We start from the raw sequence: 19,873 nt of genomic DNA, 5'->3' as shown, positions 1-19,873 counted from the left end.
CGTCATAAGAAGTGTCTTTAAAAGCTGTGTACCTGGCACATTTATAAATATGAACAAAAATAAGTAACAAAGAATAGGTACGCTTTTTAACAAAAATGTGCCTTCTGGCTGTATGGAAATCAAATGCAAATATTATACGTATTATTAAAAATCACAAGTGATGTTAATATTTTTATTATTAACTTTTCTTATGAAGTGATATGGATCAATTAAAAACCAACCAAATATCAAAGTATTTAAAAATAAAATAGTATTAAAATTATAAATCAAACAAAATGTTTTTAAATGTTTTGTTGATAATAGTTAAGTTAATATTTTTTGTTTGGATTAAGGTTTTATAATACAATAAATAATGTCCCATTTTATTATTTTTTACAGGTAACTAGGTAGGATAATTCTTTATAAATAGTTTTTGTTAATTTTGGTTCGAACAACGGCACATTGTACACTTGTAAAAGGGTATTTTGCGACATAAATGTATAGTATGCTGTATGATGCGCTGCCGACTGCATTTAATTTATGTTTAAATCTGTGGTGGTTGTTTGTAAATATAAAGGTTATACGGTTTATAATTTTGTTTTTTATTTTTACCCCAAGTCAATCAACCCCAATAATTTGGCATTAACACGAATGCTTTTTTTGATTTATTTATTTTTTCTTGGCTTTCACCACATACCTACCTATCTGTGGCTTTCACACTTTAGTGACAGTGTATTTCGGACCGCGCCGTGAAATTACATTACACTCGAGTTTATGAATCCAGTCAATAATAATGCAAAGGATTATTAATTTATATTTAAAAACTTTCTGCTTGCGTGGACTACAATCTCTTGTTTTCAAAATCTTTTAAAATGTTAATGCTTAATTCATTTTATTTACAACTTGCTTGGACGACTCATCCGCTAAGTAAAATTTTACCAGCTTCGTAAACGTGACATGAAAGCTAATGTCAAAAATTTCAATACAGTGCAGTGTTATAATTTATCTAAAAACTAGAAATTTTAATATAAACTGATATATTATTATGACATCATCAATTACTTATTAATCTCAAGGTATTGTCTCAAGAATTACAAATTGAGTAAATCGCTTTTTCCGTAAATAAACATGAGTCAGCTGACGTTACACAACTTTCGCCGATTTTAATGCGTTTTACGTTTTTATTCAACCTTTAGTTTCATTTTATGTATTTTAAGAACAATTTCAAGATTTAAGTGATAAGTAAATAGCGATTAATTTGATATAAAATATGTAAAAGTTTAACTTGTTACTAAGTTAGGTTAGATTCTCAAAATGAGAGTGAAAATAAATTAAAACTGTTATTACTACCATAAGGTACTTCAAACAGTCAATAACATCTATTTAGTACCATAATAAATGTCTACATCATAAATATTAGTCGGCTTGTGTGAGATGAGATGTGATTTCTAGTTCATCTGAAAGATTTTTTTTTTAGGCACTAAAGCTAAGTCTATATTATCAAATTTTACAGAATTCCTACTAGAAGTGTGCTATTATTTTACCTTCAAACTATTAACCCGACCATTGTAAGCAGTCTAGTAAACTATTTTCGGTTTTCAGGTTCTAATTATGTTACACTTATAATTTTTCAATGTTTTCAGATGGCACTTTACACTAAGCAAGATTTCTCCCCTCCAATCCTGTCAAGGAGATGGATTGCTATGAAGTTTAGGCCCAATATGGTAATCATTTGTAATTAAAAACATCTTTTTTCTCTTTTAAATACAGACAATTATTTCCAGTTTCTTCCGCTAGGGGTAGCTTGACTCTTACTTTCTCTGCCTAACTGCACTGAAGTGAACACAATAGGTTTACCTACACCACAACCATAACATCACACAGTCATGGTTAATTGTTATTCATATACTGATGATATTCTATCTAATACCTTAACTTTTTAGTTTATTTCACTATTGTAATTTTCTTGAGTTATCAAAGTAACATTTTACAGATTTATTAATTTACAAATGTTTGCAAACACCCACTGTGATGTAATTGAGTTCTGAATTTGCATCTGCCTAAACAACAGTTGACTGATAGAGAAGGCCTGTTTAAGATCTTTATTTCTAACAAAAATTATAACAATTCACTTAAAGTGTGGTAACAATATTTTAGTAATAAATAGCAATATTTATGTGCATAAAGGTGTAAGTAAATATTAATGAAATGACATCATCTCTTCCAGCTAATAAACAACCGTCAGCACATCATTTCAATCCTCGAGAGCGGCCTGCTCTTCCGAGAGGACAGCGTAGAGGTGGAGCAGGAGACTCCCTGCCCTTCTGCGGTGTGGAGCGCCGCGGGGGGGCGACGAGGCGGCTGGCTCACGGGCGGGGAGGGGGCCGCGTCTGTGGCGGCCGTCGCTGTGTGCGTGGCTGCCTTCCCGCCGAGACAGTGAGTGTTTTATTTAAGAAACTTTGGCTTGCCACTGGACCTGGTGTGACGACCACGTCCACTCTGGCAAGAGTGTAGCGACGAAAAAGAAGAGAAGAAACTTTACCTTTACTGGTTGGGTTTTTATTGATGGTCAAGCTGTAGATCCTGGCTACACAGGAGTTTTTTTGAATCCTAGGATTAGAATGCTCCAAGATAAGAAATGATCTACTCAAGTTACTGCGGACGGCCATTATTATGTCCGAAAATAATGATAACACGGTGACTATTGTGAGAGCTGTATATTTGGCTAGGTAGCCGGAAATCAAGTGGCCTAACCTCAAAACAAACATGTGAATTGACATTGACATTTAAAAGTAAAAAGTTCCACAGATTAATACATGACATATCTCCCCCCTAAGTGAATATCAACATTACCAAACTAATAAATTATCCCCATGAACACTATGTATTTAAATAACAGTAATTAAGTTAGGAAATTTATGTAAAGGTTATCATCTGGTCGGTCATAGGGGCTTCTAGAATGCAAATTTGGTTTATTTTTTATCTTTCCCAGAGCCGGTGTTGTAGTAGCTTGGCTTGGAATGCCCAAGATGTCAGCCCACTTGTCTGCATCTGGTATCTCTATGATATCGTCAGTAATCAATTCCGGCGTTCCTTCTACGACTGCATCTGTATCATTTGTTACTCTGGTAGTTATCTCCTCTGCTGCTGTTGTTTTGATTATTTGATCAATATGACGATTTACTACTCCGCCACCATTCGTCTCTATTTGGTAGCTGGAGGGTCCGTTCTTATAAGTAACTGTGCCCCGTAACCATCTAGGGCCATGGTTGCTGTAGTTTCTGTACATCACTGATTGTCCAACATTCGATTCTCTTCCTTGTCTTTGATTGTTTTCTTCAATTTGTTGCTCAATTCTCTTATGTTGAATATTCTCAGGATGTACAGTATCCAGTAACGTTCGTAAACGTCTTCCCATTAGCAGTTCTGCAGGACTTTTGTGTGTTGTAGTACATGGAGTAACCCGCAGGCCTAGCAACAAGTTTGGTATTTTGATGTCCCATGATGAATCATCCATCTTTCTTAGTTTGTCTTTCACTGTCTGTACCATCCTCTCCGCTATCCCGTTTGTGGCCGGGTGATAGGGAGCCGTGGTGACATGCCGGATGTTATTAGCTTGTAGGAATCTCTTCAATTCATCTGATACAAAAGATGTACCATTATCCGACACTAGTACGTCGCACAATCCGTGTATGGCAAAAGTGTTTCTTAAAACTTTTATCACTGTAGCGGAGGTTATGTTATTTACTACAAACACTTCGGGCCAACGAGAGTATGAATCAACCATTATCAAAAAGTTTTTATTGTAAAATGGGCCTGCAAAATCAACGTGGATTCTCGACCACGGTCTGGTTGGTGTAATCCATTCATGGCTGGTCTTAGGTGGCATATGTCTGTGTTCCAGGCATTTTGAGCATCCGCTCACTAGCACTTCGATGTCTTCGTTAAGGCGTGGCCACCAAACGTAGCTTCTAGCCAAAGTCTTGGTTTGAACAATTCCAGTATGTGTTTTATGTAAAACACGTAGGATTGTTGGACGAAGGGACCTCGGCACTACAACTCTGCAGCCCAGTAGTATGCAATCATTTTGTATTGAAAGTTCTGCACGTTGTAACCAGAAAGGCCTTAACTCAGGATCGGTTATTTTAGCTGGCCAACCGCATTGGATGTAATGCATGACTCTAGATAGGATGCGGTCGCCTTTCGTCTCGGAAGCTATGTGTGACACATCATAAGGGAAATCCTCAGGTTTTTCAGCCATCAGTAAAATTTCGTAGAGTGGTTCTTCAAGTTGATCTGGTACCGGTTGAGGCCATCTACTCAAACTGTCAGCACTTCCGATCTGCGGCCCAGGTCTGTATGTTATTTCATAGCTATGTGAAGTCAAGGCTATGGCAATTCTTGTCAAACGGGGTGAAAGCATACTAGTCATTGGTTTCTTGGGGTTGAATATTCCCAATAACGGCTTGTGATCAGTCACAATCCGAAAATGTCGTCCCATCAAGTAATTATGGAACTTTGTTATTCCAAACATAATTGCCGCTGCTTCTTTATCAAGTTGTGAGTAGCGTCGTTCGTGAGAATGCAGAGTTCTTGAAGCCATGGCTACTGGACACTCATTATGGTTCTCGTCTTCATGAGACAGTACCGCTCCCACACCGTACTCTGAACTGTCACAGGTAAGGATCAGCGGTTTGTTCACATCGTAATGGCTAAGTGTCAGATCAAAAGTCAGTAAGTGCTTTGCTGTGTCAAAGGCATTTTGTTCCAATTCAGTCCATTTCCAGGTACGTGCTTTGTCTAATAACCGATGTAATGGTTCAAGAACTGTGGCCTTGTGTGGAATGAACCTTTCATAAAAGTTGTATAGTCCGAGAAATGCTTGAAGCTCTTGCTTATTTTTAGGCTCCGGTGTGTTAGTTATGGAGTCCACCTTACTTGGTGCAGGGTGAATGCCTTCTGAGTCTATTCTAAAGCCTAGAAACTCTACACTGTCTCTGGCAAATTTGCATTTGGTCTTGTTAAGTCGTAGTCCTGCACGTTTAATTCGGTCTAAAACTGTGTCCAGTCTGGCCTCCATTTCCATACTTGAGCAACCAGAGACAATTATGTCATCAATCAGGACTGCAACTCCAGGGATGCCTGCCAACAAGGATGTCATAAGGCGTTGGAAAATTCCCGGACATGCTTTAACTCCAAAAGCTAAGCGATGTACTGTGTAAAGTCCTTTGCACGTATTGAGTGTGAGAAGTTTTGACGTTTCTTCATCCACTACCACCTGTGTGTACGCTCTGTCTAAATCTAGAGTTGTAAAACATTTCCCTCCGGCTATGGTTGCAAATACCTCATTAGATGTGGGCATGGGGAAAGTGTCTGATTCGGTAGCTGCGTTTACAGTACTGCGATAGTCTCCACATAATCTAATCTCTCCTGTTTTCTTAACTATTGGCACTACTGGTGTAGCCCAGTCGGAGAAAGATGTTGGTCTTAATACTCCTTCTTTGACCAGTCTGTCTATTTCACGTTCTACTCTGTCTTTTATTGCAAAAGGTACCGGCCGAGCTTTCAGAAATTTAGGTGTCATACCTTGTTTCAGATGTATCTTGACTGGATTACCACGATATGTACCTAATCCATCTTGAAAAACTTCTTGGTGTTTTGATATAATCTTGTCTATCAATTTGTTGTCGCAAACAAAGTTGATATTTAATGATATGTGAAGCGGCGTCAACCAGTCACGACCCAGAAGGTTAGGTCCTTTTCCTTTAGCTACTATAATACATAGATTCTGCTCCTTGTTTTTATAGCAAACTGACAAAGTGACTTGTCCCAGCAATTGAACCGGTGTCTCCGTCCAAGTGCGTAAAGTGAGTGATGCGGGGCGTAGTGCGTCGCGCGCAAGTCGTGAGCGCAACACGTTCCAGGTGTACTCGTTGATGATGGAGAAACTGGCGCCCGTGTCCACCTGCATGCGGACTGGGACACCCGCCAGTAATACGTCAACCTCGTATGGCGGTGTGCGACTAGTACTTTGCACACAGTAGATGCCGTTCAAACGATCACTCGGTTCACTAGTGAAGTTTACATCGCGACTGTTCTTCTTCTTGCTTAAACAGATTTTTTCTAGATGTCCTTTTTTCTTGCAAAACCGGCAAATTGCATTGATAAAACGGCACTCTCCAGGGTGACGATCACCGCAACGATAGCATAGACGAGTTGTTTTCGTTTGAACCGCGTTTACGTCCATCGGCTCCGCTACGGGCTGCTCAAAGTAGGGCGCCGCTGTTGTGGTGGGCATCGACGCCGCATTCGCAGCGTCTTGAATCATGCGCACGTCCCGTCCGGCACTTTCCGATGATAACATGGCGTCCACTACGTCTTGATAACTCAAATTGTCACGTTTTAACAGTTCGTACTGTAATTTGCTATCACTCATACCGCACACAAGTCTGTCGCGTAACATTCGTTCTAAGTCATTAAAATTGCACCCCGAACTTAATTTTCTTAATTGTGCGATATAGTCTGACGCTAATTCACCACGTCCTTGATCACGTTTGTAGAATTTAAACGACACCGAAATCTCATTCGGTTTTGGACTATAATGTCTTGTAAGAACAGTCACTATCTCACTGAAAGGCAAATCAGAAACTTTCCTCGGTGTAATTAACGCAAGTAATGTCTCATACACACGCGCACCACACACTGTCACAAAATTAGCCCTTTTTGCCGCGTCCAATATGACGCCATTAGCCTCGAAACAAAACTTTAACCGATCTAAGTAAATGTCCCAATTGTCAGTCTGAGGGTTGAACACATCGAATTTCACTGCTTTTGTATCCATTGTTCACTGTTTTAACCATACGTCGCCACTATTATGTCCGAAAATAATGATAACACGGTGACTATTGTGAGAGCTGTATATTTGGCTAGGTAGCCGGAAATCAAGTGGCCTAACCTCAAAACAAACATGTGAATTGACATTGACATTTAAAAGTAAAAAGTTCCACAGATTAATACATGACAGCCATATTAGCAGTCACTCGAGTGTCTTTTGTCGATATTAAAGTAATTTGCGCGTGCGCATCTCTATTACCGAGTATCTCTCTATCGAGTGTAAGTAACAGTAATTTCTTGCATTAAGAGTGTTTTTGTGACGTCAAACTTCAGCGAGACTTCAGATTTATATAAGGTGTTATTTTTTATACTGATCATACTTTACCAACATATCTAATAAAATCATACAAATAAGACCCACGTGTTTTTTCAAAAAAATTCAGGCTAGTTTTCGAGTAAAACGACAAAGAATGTTTCGAAAAAAATAAAAAATAAATCATCCTTTGAGCGCGGTGCGTATTCGTTTACGCACTATCGTAGTAGCCGGCCGAGGGCAACGACCGCTGCCACGTGCCGCGCCGCGTGAGTCGGCCATATTGATATCGCTGCCAGTCGCTCCGCGCCCACAGCCCGCGCCGAGCCAACGATCGGCATGCGGGAGCGCAACAACATAAATAATCGTCCCAGTCCGTCCCATGTGCCCAAACGTATTGCAGTGTATGTGCGAGTTATTAAAATGCCGCGCTTGATAAATAACAAAACGCAGGTGAAATTATGTTTCGGGCACACTAACTGGCCGACGAGAAACATTGACGAGTCGAAAACCTTCACACCTTGTTTGTTTGGAGCCGCGCAGCGCTTCAGGGAGCGCAGCCGTTTCCTGACTTGACGAGATCCCGTGCGCTTCGAGGACGAAGTTCTGGATATCAATTTCAATCACCGGCACAGTGCTGGCGGTACCCAGATGCGAGCGCCGCAGACGACGGCTTTTGCGTAAAAATACGGAATGCCTTATCAAGGAGTTGTTGCCAGAGGGCCACGACCGCGACCGAGTTCTATCGATGGATATTGCGGAAGTCTACCTAGGTACATACCTACAGTGTGATTTGGACAGATGAGTGCTTGTTTACGCGAAAGGGACTTTTTCCGTAAAAAAGTTAGTGCGCGAATTGTGAATACAACATCCGACGTGGTGTCTAGTGAACAGCAAGCAAGTGTGCAGCCCGGAAGCATCGTGGCTAGATTAGACAGTGCAAGACAGTGTTTACGTGAACATTCAACAAAGGCTTGACGTTCAAAATGTATTGTGATTAGTGTAATTGAGTGTAATAATAACCTAGGAACTTTAAATAACAACATTCAAAATAGGTAAATGTGTGAATAAGTAAAATCAATGAATCTAAAGTGTGATGGCAAATCATAATTTAGGAATTAAAACCAGGAAAATTGATCAGTGAGTTTTATTTCCAACACCTATTCATATTCAATATTAGGGTGCATTTCCACTGAAGCGAAGCGAAGTAGTAATAGGTATGTACCTATCAATTTTTTATTACGTCTCTAAATAAATTGCGTAGGCATTACGAAACCGTAGATATTGAATTCCAAATTTCTATCCTTTTTTAAATTTCTAGTTTAACGCGGATGATTCGCCTCGGTTCGTTGGAAAAGTCCCCCGCTATTACACTAATGAAAATACACTTATTTACCTACTTATGTGGCTAGATTTTGTTTCTCCCAGCGCGTAGTACCTATTAACATGACGTAACATCGTACATACTCACGAGTGATAATTTTTGGTAACGTAGGTTTAGTGTAATCTAACCTTTATGTGTGTGAACGTTGAATGAACGGGCGCGGCCATTGTTCGTACTCGTATGAATGAAATGAATAAAGAAAGAGAGAGAGGCAGTGAGTGAAGACAGGATGGTTGTAAAAATAATATCTTTTTTTTGTTAGGAAAAGTAAAAACAAAAACTAGCCTGAATTTTTTTTTAAAAACACTTGGGTTGTATTTGTATGATTTTATTAAATGCCTTGGTAAAGTATGATCAGTATAAAAAATAACACCTTATATTATGCTCTGTCACGTCATAATATGTCACCCTATCCGTGCCGCTCCTATACCTCGGGCACTGACTCAGTTCACTAGAACTGATTGTTACTCCAAAAAAGTTATCCGAAGTTTCGTATGTTGCCATCTCTCTCACACAAGCGAGATGCCAGTATGAGCGACAGTGACAGATAGATACGTAAACAGTGTTTAAGTTAGCCCTGCTGTATTAGTCTCTTCCGAGAGGACAGCGTAGAAGTGGAGCAGGAGACTCCCTGTCCTACTGCGGTGTGGAGCGCCGCGGGGGGGCGACGAGGCGGTTGGCTCACGGGAGGGGAGGGGGCCGCATCTGTGGCGGCCGTCGCTGTGTGCGTGGCTGCCTTCCCTCCTAGACAGTGAGTATTTTATATGTGATTTTCTAGTTTTAATGGACGGCCATCTGTGTTTCTACAAATTGATTCAGCTACGTGAGTTTACATCCTAAAGAAACTACAAATCAGTAAGTAATAGGATAAGAATATGTCAACTGTCACATCATTATGTCCTAGGTGCAATAAACGCAGCAACGCGACGCGCTACGACGCGATCTGGTACGAAAATATGGCGTCTTTGTTAGTCTCCTACGTTGTCACCTGTCATGCGTCATGTGAAGTACTTTTTTGGTCGCATTCTGTCACTCTTTATTATGTCACATTACGTCGCTCACTAATCAGACTAATTTTTGTCCAAAAGTAGTCTCTATTACAACAGTTTAAGACTGTGTTTAGCTTAATGTGCTATCGTCCGTCCTCCGTAAAGCTAATATCAGTCCTCGCGAGCGGTCTCTTCCGAGAGGACAGCGTAGAAGTGGAGCAGGAGACTCCCTGTCCTACTGCGGTGTGGAGCGCCGCGGGGGGGCGGGGCGGCTGGCTCACGGGCGGGGAGGGGGCCGCGTCTTTGACTGCCGTCGCTGTGTGCGTGGCTGCCTTCCCGCCGAGACAGTGAGTGTTTTATTTAAGAAACTTTGGCTTGCCACTGGACCTGGTGTGACGACCACGACCATGAGTGTAGCGACGAAGAAGAAGAGAAGAAACTTTACCTTTACTGGTTGGGTTTTTATTGATGGTCAAGCTGTAGATCCTGGCTACACAGGAGTTTTTTTGAATCCTAGGATTATAATGCTCTAAGATAAGAAATGATCTACTCAAGTTACTGCGGACGGCCACTCCGACTCCGTGTCTTTAACAGCCGTCGCTGTATGCGTGGCTGCCTTCCCGCCGAGACAGTGAGTGTTTTTGTCCATTTTTCTACTATTTAAACGGCCTACCACAAATTTTGCTGCCACATTAAAGAAACCACAAAACAGTAAGTATGTACTATGATAAGAATATGTAATTTTTCCAACCATAACACTATTGTCCTAGGTGCAACAAGCGCGTGATACGATACGACGCGACGCGAACAAAAGTAGTCATTGTAAGTAGTGTCTTAGACGAGAAGTACCTAGACGAGGGTAATTGGTGCGTTGGAGTATTTTTGGATCCCCAGAAAGCCTTCGACACTGTATCTATACCGCTATTATTCGCTCGGCTAGAGAGTTCAGGGGTTTATTTATTTAAGGCACAGCTACAGAAAACAAACAATAACAATACAATTAGGGTTAGAGACATAGTACGTACACTCTTGACAGGTCTTCGTTAAATTGTGAGAGTAGATAAGTATTACAGTCTGCTCCATGCAACTACGGTGTCCCGCAAGGCAGTATCCTCGGTCCAACACTATTCTTAATTGATATTAATAGCCTATCGTCCCTTAGCTAACAACACCGCCTAAGTCGATTTTTGGCGGTTTTGACATTTTAATACCATTGGATAGATCTGCTCATCGCGCGTCTAACCATTGGTCACATGTTATAGATTTCAGCCAATAAGAAGCCGTAATTTGAATTTTAGTGACACCGCGCAAGTCGGTTTGCCTCGCAACACCGCTCAAGTCGTTAGTCTGCCATACATTTCTCGTAAAGTTCCTTCGCGCTCCGTAATTTTTATATTTTTAAGTGAGTTTTATCGCGAAAAGGTCTATGAAAGAAGTTTTAATAGAAGATTAAGAGGTAAGCTATATAATAATGTAATTTTTAATCATTTACGCGTATTAATATATAAGGAAATTATAATAGAAAATATCTTCATTTACTTAGGCGGTGTTTACAATATTTTTTTACAAACTTAGGCGGTGTTTCAAACTGTATTTTAATTCTTTTAGGAAGCTATACAAGTGAAATACACTATTGATGGAGAAGGAATTGATTCTTGAAGTATTCCGAGTTCATGTAATGAATTTTTATGTGCACAATTACAAGAAGCAGGACATAAACGGCGTAAACAACTGCCCAGGTTTCAATCGAATCGAAGGCTGTCTCATAGTCCACAAACGCCAGGCAAAGTGGCTGATTATACTCCTCGGTCTTCTGTATAATCTGCCGCAGCGTATGTATGTGATCTAAGACACTAAAGCCTGCTAACCAGCCTGGTAACCAGCTTGATCAGGAGGCTGGAAGGCCTCGAGTCGGCGAGTTAGACGATTCATAATTACTCGAAAACAGCTTGTAGACATGGTTCAGAAGTTAGATGGGTCTATAATTCTTCAACAAGATTTTATCGCCGTTTTTTGAAGAAGAGTATCACCAAACTTCTGTGCCGTGCCGTAGGAGTTTTTCCCCCGAGGATGACGGAAAAGAACAGCTTCCAAAGAGCCTTTAGCATCGACATTTTACCTGCTTTCAAAAGCTGAGCCGTAATTCTATTATCACCCGGGCCTTGTTGTTTAGAGCTATTCCAGAGCTATTCCAAGCTCGTGTAGACTGGCGTTCGGGACATCTTAGGTATTGTGTCGGGTCAATCTAGCTCTTGGGTCTTCGGTTAGATTTGTAACAGGTGTGAACACAGTCGTGTATAATTGTCCGTAGAACTTCTCAACCTCTTTCAATATCTCAGGCCCCGACGCTCTTCTCGGTCTTCAGCTTGGTCAGTTGGCTTTGACAGACGAATCTCTTACGAACACCTTAGAGCCCTTGTTATGCTCAATTGTCTCTATTATATGTGTAGGTCGCGAGTCAAAAGACTTAGAGATCTATCTGTTAAGACGCCGATACTGAGTAGCATCTTCAGATGACTGCAGATCCATGTTTCGTCTCTCTTCTATAAGGTTATTGGTGAGATCAGAGATCTTTTTTGTTTCTCTTAAACGACGGGTTTTAAAGACCTTAGACCCAGTCATTTGGACAATTCCCAAGAACCTGCTATTGTACTCTTCCACATTTTTGCAATGTCCTGGCATTGGAAACGATTTTGCAACTCGAGTTGAGCTTTCGGGGTTGGATGGACGCTGGGCGGAGTGTAGACTTTATCAGTCGACATCTATCGAGATTCGGACTTATATTTAATGTGCCCCTTACCATTTGGTGATTGCTTCCTGTTTTGACCAAATTGACCTCACAGACAACATGCTTCTACGTCGACAAGATGAAGTTGATCTCATATTTCATAGCGTCATTGGGATGCGGCGAAATCTACTTTCGCTGTTTTCTGAAGAAGGAGTTCATCATCCCTCTCCATAAAGCCAGCCAGCAGTTAGCCACGTGCGTTCCTCTCTCCATACCCAAATTGCCCCACTTCCAGCTCATTGTCGTTTCGTTTGCCCAGCTTCGCGTTGAAGGCCCCCCCTCACAATATTTGATCTATACACTGTGATTCTTCAGATTTAGGTTAACGATAGGATAGGTTATAATGATTGTTTAATTATTTTTTAAATAATTCTTAATAAAAATTTTCTTTGTAAATCATCTATTAATACCTTATTCCTTTACATTTCGGCAAACAACACCGCCTAACTCTACAAAAATATCAGTCAATACCGCTCAAGTCATAAAATATAGGTTAAAATAAAGTAAATCGTCAAATTAAGTATAAATAATTATTTCTCAACCGCTAAATAAAGTATTTAATAAGTAACAATAGGAAAAATCCACCGATTTTTTAAAATAAACAGTTTTTTTCGTCTCCTGTAAAGTTGGTAAAAATGACTTACGCGGTGTTGTTAGCTAAGGGACGCTATGTAATCTAATCTGAATGTTCCTGGTGCTGACACCATCATATTGCACAATCTTCTAACAAAATCTGGACTAAGTCGTATAATAACAGATGGTGAGACCAGAGGAGATGTACAAAATGTTTCTAGTTTATAATATAATATGTATTTGTTCCAGCCTCAACCGCTCCACACTGCTCAACATAGCGGCCTACGTCAGCATACCAGTGGCGATCCGGGCGGTGCACCGGGCGCTCATTCGTGGTTCGCTCGCGAGCCTGCTCGCGATCATGCGCGATTACTTAGCGCTCGCTCGCCGAGCCGCCGCATGCTTGAAGGAATACGCGGCGCTGCATGCTCAGCTGTAAGTGTAAATTACTGACTAAGGTGACTGAGTTTCTTGCGCTGCTCTCAGCACTGGCCTATTTATTGTCCCGAAGCAGTGATAAAAATACTTTTAAAAGCCTATTTACAGAAAATAAATGACTATGACTTTATTAAGTGTCAACATGCTCACGAGGATAATGTGGGAATAAATATTCGTGAGCGCTCGCCGAACCGCTGCTTGCCTAAAGGAATAAGCGGTGATGCAACACCGCTTAAGAGTGTGCTAAATCGCTCGCGAACATGTAGGTAGATAATGTTCGCGCTCGCTCGCCGATCCGCCGCGAATCCGCGAATCTCTTTTAACGTCCTCTCACAGCTACTTCTTACCCTTAATTCTTGTTATGTGTAGCATAGTTTGATTCTGCAATGGATATGTCCGAGTTTTTAGCGTCTTCTTGTAGCTGTATTCTCTTTCAGCGGTTCAACATCGCCTATCGTCCGGAATTGAGACCTCATATCGTACGCTGCTGTGCAGGCAGCAGTGCCCAAGGCTTTTTGCACATTACTCCTGGTTTGATTGGCATAGTGTTGAGCAGCCTTGGTCTTTACTGTCCCCTCATGGTTATTAATCTCTCTAGCGTCGTTTTTTGTTTGTTCCAATTCTATTTCTAGTGGGTCAATATCGTCCGCCATCGAGAACACCCGCGCGCTGCTGTGCCGTCAGCAGCGATCATTGGCGTTGCTGTTATCGCGAGCATCGGCGGCGCTGCTCGGCAACGCGCCGTGACTGTTATAGTACAGGAGACTCTGCTATGAATGTGTCTTTAGAGGCTGCGCAGGCTTAGATAGATACTCTTTGTCTAGTTGCTACTAAATATGACTTATTGTCAGTCTAAAGTCTACTGACTCCGTTATATTACAGGAGACTCTGCTGTTAAAGTGTTTTTAGAGGCTACGCAGGCGTAGACACTTTTTGTCCAGTTTCTTCGACACGTGTCTCAGTCTTTAGCGTCTCAGTCTCAGTTTTCGTCTACTCGTGGTTACTTCTTCTCCCAGCGGCTTAATAGCGTCTAATCTAAGTCTCAATAAAATCAAATTTTAGACGCTTTATGGCTTTCCCCCTTTTGGAAAGATAGATAATACCATTTCTAGAAACTTATTGCAGTCTGACACTTTAGAAAGCAATGGTTTATTATTACGCACTCTTTCACGCCTACTCCTCCCCCTATCTGAGTCTTTAGAGTCCTCTCAAGGCTATATTATACTCTCTTTTAGTGGCTCAATATCGTCCGCCATCGAGAACACCCGCGCGCTGCTATGCCGTCAGCAGCGATCGCTCGCGTTGCTGTTATCACGAGCGTCGGCGGCGCTGCTCGGCAACGCGCTGTGACTGTTATAGTGCAGGAGACTCTGCTATGCATGTGTCTTTAGAGGCTGCGTAGGCGTAGATACTCTTTGTCTAGTTGCTTCTAAATGTGACTTATTGTCAGTCTAGACTCTAGCGTCTACTGAGTCCGTTATATTACAGGATACTCTGCTATGAATGTGTCTATAAAGCTACGCAGGCGTAGACACTTTTTGTGTCTAGTTGCTTCTACATGAGTCTCAGTCTTTTTAGCGTCTACTCATGGTTACTTCTTCTCCCAGCGGCTCAAAACACTAGGTCAGAAAAGTCCCTACAGTTATTCAGACTGTTCACACTAAAAAGAGCTTATCTATCCTCGTAGACTAGAGCTCTCTTCGCTCCACTCATGGCAAGATGTCTAGGGCACTCTTTCTATCCTGATCAGTCACGATTAGTGTCTCCACATGGCACTTACATACTCCAAGGCATTGGCATATTATTGAGCAGCCTTGATCTAACATGGAAGTCATAAGAGTCCACTCAAAGCTACTCTCATACTGTCTTCCAGAGGCTCATGCAATATCGTCCGCCATCGAGAACACCCGCGCGCTCCTATGCCGTCAGCAGCGATCGCTCGCGTTGCTGTTATCGCGAGCATCGGCGACGCTGCTCGGCAACGCGCCGTGACTGTTATAGTATAGGAGACTCTATGAATGTGCCTGAGTCTTTATAGAGTCCTGTCATGGCTTTACTCTCTTTTAGCGTGTCAATATCTTCCGTCATTGATAAAACTAGCGCTGTGTTATTCCGGTAGCCCTCGTCGCTAGCGCTGCTTGTCTTTTTACCCATTATTTGCACTGGGCTGCTCATTTAAAACAGGATTAGCATAGTATTGAGCAATTTTGATCCAACAGAAGTCTTAAGAGTCCTCTTAAAGTTATAAACTCTCTCCTAGTGGGTCAATATCGTCCGCCATCGAGAACACCCGCGCGCTGCTGTGCCGTCAGCAGCGATCATTGGCGCTGCTTCTATCACGAGCATCGGCGGCGCTGCTCGGCAACGCGCCGTGACTGTTATAGTATAGGAGACTCTATGAATGTGCCTGAGTCTTATATAGAGTCCTGTCATGGCTATATTTTCTTTTAGCGTGTCAATATCGTCCGTATTGATAAAACTAGCGCTGTGTTATTCCGGTAGCCCTCGTCGCTAGCGCTGCTTATCTTTTTACCCATTATTTGCACTGGGCTGCTCATTTAAAACAGGATTAGCATAGTATTGAGCAATTTTGATCCAGCAGAAGTCTTAAGAGTCCACTCAAAACTATATACTCTCTCCTAGTGGATCAATATCGTCCGCCATCGAGAACACCCGCGCACTCCTGTGCCGTCAGCAGCGATCGCTCGCGTTGCTTCTATCGCGAGCATCAGCGGCGCTGCTCGGCAACGCGCCGTGGCTCCGAGCGGACGTCGCTTGGGCGGCGGTGGCTGACGACGCCGGCAACGATTTGATGGTAAGATGGTTTTACAAGCTTTCATACGGCTCTGACAAATACAGGGTGTCCCCTAAATCACATCCAGGGTGACACGCCATTACCAATTCTATTTAGTTTTGTTTTAATTTTTTTGATGTTGTTTTGTGTCGCTGAATAAAATGTTTCATTTTTATTTTTAAATCAAGGACAACCTTACTACCACGTACTACACAAATCATTCACATTTGATTTATTTTGTGAATATTTAAATAAACACTAACGACATACTTTTGTTCACAGAAAATCCACCACGCGTTCTTAGTAGTCCAATCTACATTGCTAAAACACATCGCTATGGCTCACTTCATACCGCCAGTCCACGCTCAGAAGATATACAAAAACTTCAACGAAAGAATCTACTGGATACACACAGTCCTATTGAGCCATTTGTACGAAGAATTCAAGCAAAACTACGAGGCTCTAGAACGTATGTACAGGTTGCTAAGAAACTTTGGAAATAACGACAGAAATGTCGTTAAAAAACCAGGGGCGGCCATGTTGGATAGTTGGGCGTACAGTGACATACACAATGGGGTTGCCAGAACGAATTTAGAGTTGAAATTTGTGGGGAATAAGTGTGAAGCTTTAGATGTGTTTTTAGATTCGTGTGCATTGAACAAGCAAGAGTTGGATTTGACAGTATTGAATAAAGATATAGATGAAATCATTGATGATATCACTAAATGTTTGAATACAATGCAGAATTCGCAAATTAGGCTCAAAAAATTAAGAAACAAAGTCGATGGTTCAGAAAAAGAGGTTCGGATTGAAGAAAAGAGTCCTACTGACGATGAAAATGTTATTAAAATTGATGATAAATTACCAGAGGTTAAAGATGAAGTGTTCTACTTCGTCAAAACCGAAGACGATGATGTGGCAACACCGGCAGATGACGTCACAACAGGTCCAGGGAAGAAAGAGAAGGAAACAACGAAGATTGTCCTGAAAGAGCTGAAAAGAAAGCTGGGGAAAAGAGAGGACGTGATGAGGGAGAGAGAAAGGCAAGCGTTAGCCAAAACGATGCCAGAATTGAAGGATTTAGTGCCAGAATTCCCCAGACAAATAAACTACGATGATTATATCGTGAAAAAAGGTTACATAACCAAAATTAAAAAGGATCCACCGAAAAAGAAGTTGTTTCGAAGTTATAGGATAAGCAAAGGTGATAAAAAGAAAAAGTACGCGTTTAAAACTAAAAAGTATCAACGCGAAGATGAAATATCCAAACCTTTTTACGAAGCCAACTCCAAACTGAATTTAAAGAGCAAACTCATTTCTCTAACCAAAGAAGAATGTGGCTATTGTGTAACGAAATGGTGTAAATATGTACCAGCGTTAGAAATACATAAAGATAAAGAACTTGATCCAGTTTGTATGTCAGAAACAAGCGACATCGAGGCCGGTCCGGCCATAGACAACAACCAAGTCAACACAAACCATAGATTCCAAGTCAGCACTTACAAATTCTCCAAAAGGGACTTGGAATTATCACCTTCATCATCAGAGAGTGACTATGAGTTATACAAAGAAAAACAGCTGGCGTTACTAAAAGACATCAGAAGGCATAGAGCGACAAGAAAGAAGAATCATCCAACTAGAAGGTCCATAGACAAATCCACAGACAAAGAAGATGAGAGTCTGAAGCCCATAGAGTACAGTTTCGGGACAGGAATGGCGATGGCGTCAGTTTTGCAGATAAATAGTAAAGCGAAAATACCTAATTTGTCGCAAGAAGAAGTATTCATAGGAAATGGTGAGGTATCGACTGACAGCGGAAACGATGAGGATGCATAGACCAGGGTTTCCCAATTTTTTTTTGCCAAGGAACCCTAATTGATTATACTTTTCCTAGCGGAACCCCCGTACTACTCCGCCCGCACGCTCTGCCCCTCCCTTGTGCGTAAACAAGTCGGTGCGCGCGAACAACGTCGGTCACGAAACGTGGGATAATATTTTTTACGGAACCCTTGCGGCCTTTCCACGGAACTCCAGGGTTCCGCGGACCACCATTCGGGAACCGCTGGCATAGACAAAATGTAATTTTGTAACGCTTCCTAATAACTCTTAGATGGGATGCAAGCACTTCGTATAACTACAGTGTGGAAACGATAAGTGATCTCGATTATTTCTAAACTATACAAGATATCGAAAAACTGGTTACTGATCCTGAAAGTGCTTCACGAGCTCTTTCAAACGGTACCAAAGGTTACAGAATAAACGGGATCTATCTGAAAATTCAATGTTTCCCATTTGAAAGAGCTCGTGAAGCAATTTCCGGATCAGTAATTAGTTTATTGATATCTTGTATAGTTTAGAAATAATCGAGTGAGATCACTTATCGTTTCCACCCTGTATAGTGAGGTATAAATCACATGTCATCCAATGTCACCTTACTTAGTTCGTTTTCCACTCGGACGCGCCCCACCAATGTTTGGTCTCGGTCGCGCGGGGTGCGGGGAGTTTGGTCCGAGCAATCCGTAAGGCATTATTGTAGTGTGCGTGTGCACTCATGGATGATTTAGCGTGTACCGATAACACTCGAACATTAGCGGAAGAATGGTGGGGCGCGTCTTCGTGGATGAAACGATCTATAATACGTTTTCACTATAGGTCAGCTCTTAACGCAGTCAGTGCCTGAGCTATGGGAGCGGCAGCTAGATATAGAGTTTAACTTCGCATTGTTTTAGCTTCATGTACCTTCGGCTATTATTTTTATTTCGTCGTCTTTAATGCGACGTCACGTGCGGCGTACCGGAAAACGCAGCGTGAGACGTCCACCTACAAGGTGGACCGACGACATCGTAAAGGTAGCAGGGAAGCGCTGGACGCAGGCCGCTACCAATCGATCAACATGGAAAGCATTGCGGGAGGCCTATGTTCAGCAGTGGACGTCCTATGGCTGAAATGATGATGATGATGATGATGAATGCGACGTCTTTTCAAAGATACTCATTTATTTAAATTGCATTTTAATTTTACTACTGGTTTTTGTACATTAATACTGTATATTTGAAGTCAAACAATTATAATATTAATATATCGTATTTTATGAAAGCGAAAAAAATGTGTATTAACTTATCCAATAAATAAATACAAATCTCGTAAAGTCCACAGTATTGTGAATTATATTATACATGCACTTATATCTAAAATGATGTACTATCGGCAACAGTGTTAACTGCCCATTGCCTGTCATGTCGTCTCGTTCTATCGCAAAGAATCACCATTAATTGATGAGAGCGAGAGCAAAAACGGAAATGGATAGTTAACACTGTGGCCGTGTGTACTGCTTGCTATTTCTGATGAAGATGATTTATGTCAGACTAAAGTTATTCTGAATTCTAATGGAATGAGGGCTATTTTTTATACTTAACAGTTGGCACTACTGGCAATTGACATTACCCTACTCTACAGTGGCGCCATCCTTTTGAGTGCAAATGCGATAGTCGTCCTACCGCTTCTGCTTCGAAATTAACGCTCGTATTCACAAACATTACAATGAGGTCTCACAGTGCGCGTGGACGCACAGGGTGACACACAAACCAATCACAGAGCTTTTCAACGCTGTGCGTTCGATTTGCTGCTTCACTTAGCAAGCGTCGTTTGTGAATACGGCGTTAGTTTCATAGCAAAACGATAGCCTCCATTTTGTGAATTTAATGCTTGAGAAATTAAGTTTTTTGGATTTTTAAGTTATTTTTATGCTGTATGTGTACGATTGTAATATTTAAATCTAGTC

General features: G+C 41.4%; 1 protein-coding gene and 1 long non-coding RNA gene across 2 annotated transcripts; both read left to right on the top strand.

Moving 5' to 3' along the window:
- The first annotated feature begins 931 nt into the window (after nt 1-931).
- On the top strand, nt 932-2,392 carry LOC135086055 (uncharacterized). Its single transcript, XR_010260276.1, has 3 exons — nt 932-1,055; nt 1,623-1,703; nt 2,207-2,392. It is a non-coding gene; the product is annotated as an uncharacterized LOC135086055 (long non-coding RNA).
- A 7,245-nt stretch (nt 2,393-9,637) lies between these two features.
- On the top strand, nt 9,638-17,929 carry LOC135085923 (uncharacterized). Its single transcript, XM_063980706.1, has 8 exons — nt 9,638-9,846; nt 10,270-10,365; nt 13,110-13,295; nt 13,931-14,041; nt 14,534-14,644; nt 15,559-15,669; nt 15,942-16,113; nt 16,375-17,929. Exons 1-8 carry the CDS (start codon nt 9,638-9,640, stop codon nt 17,926-17,928), a joined length of 2,550 nt encoding a protein of 849 aa, XP_063836776.1. The 3' UTR covers nt 17,929.
- Nucleotides 17,930-19,873: the final 1,944 nt, after the last annotated feature.

The sequence above is a fragment of the Ostrinia nubilalis genome, chromosome 30, assembly GCF_963855985.1.
Source record: "Ostrinia nubilalis chromosome 30, ilOstNubi1.1, whole genome shotgun sequence".
NCBI classification, from domain to species: Eukaryota; Metazoa; Arthropoda; class Insecta; order Lepidoptera; family Crambidae; genus Ostrinia; species Ostrinia nubilalis.
The sequence above is the reverse complement of the archived record's forward strand: the minus strand, read 5'-3'. Positions and strand labels throughout refer to the sequence as shown.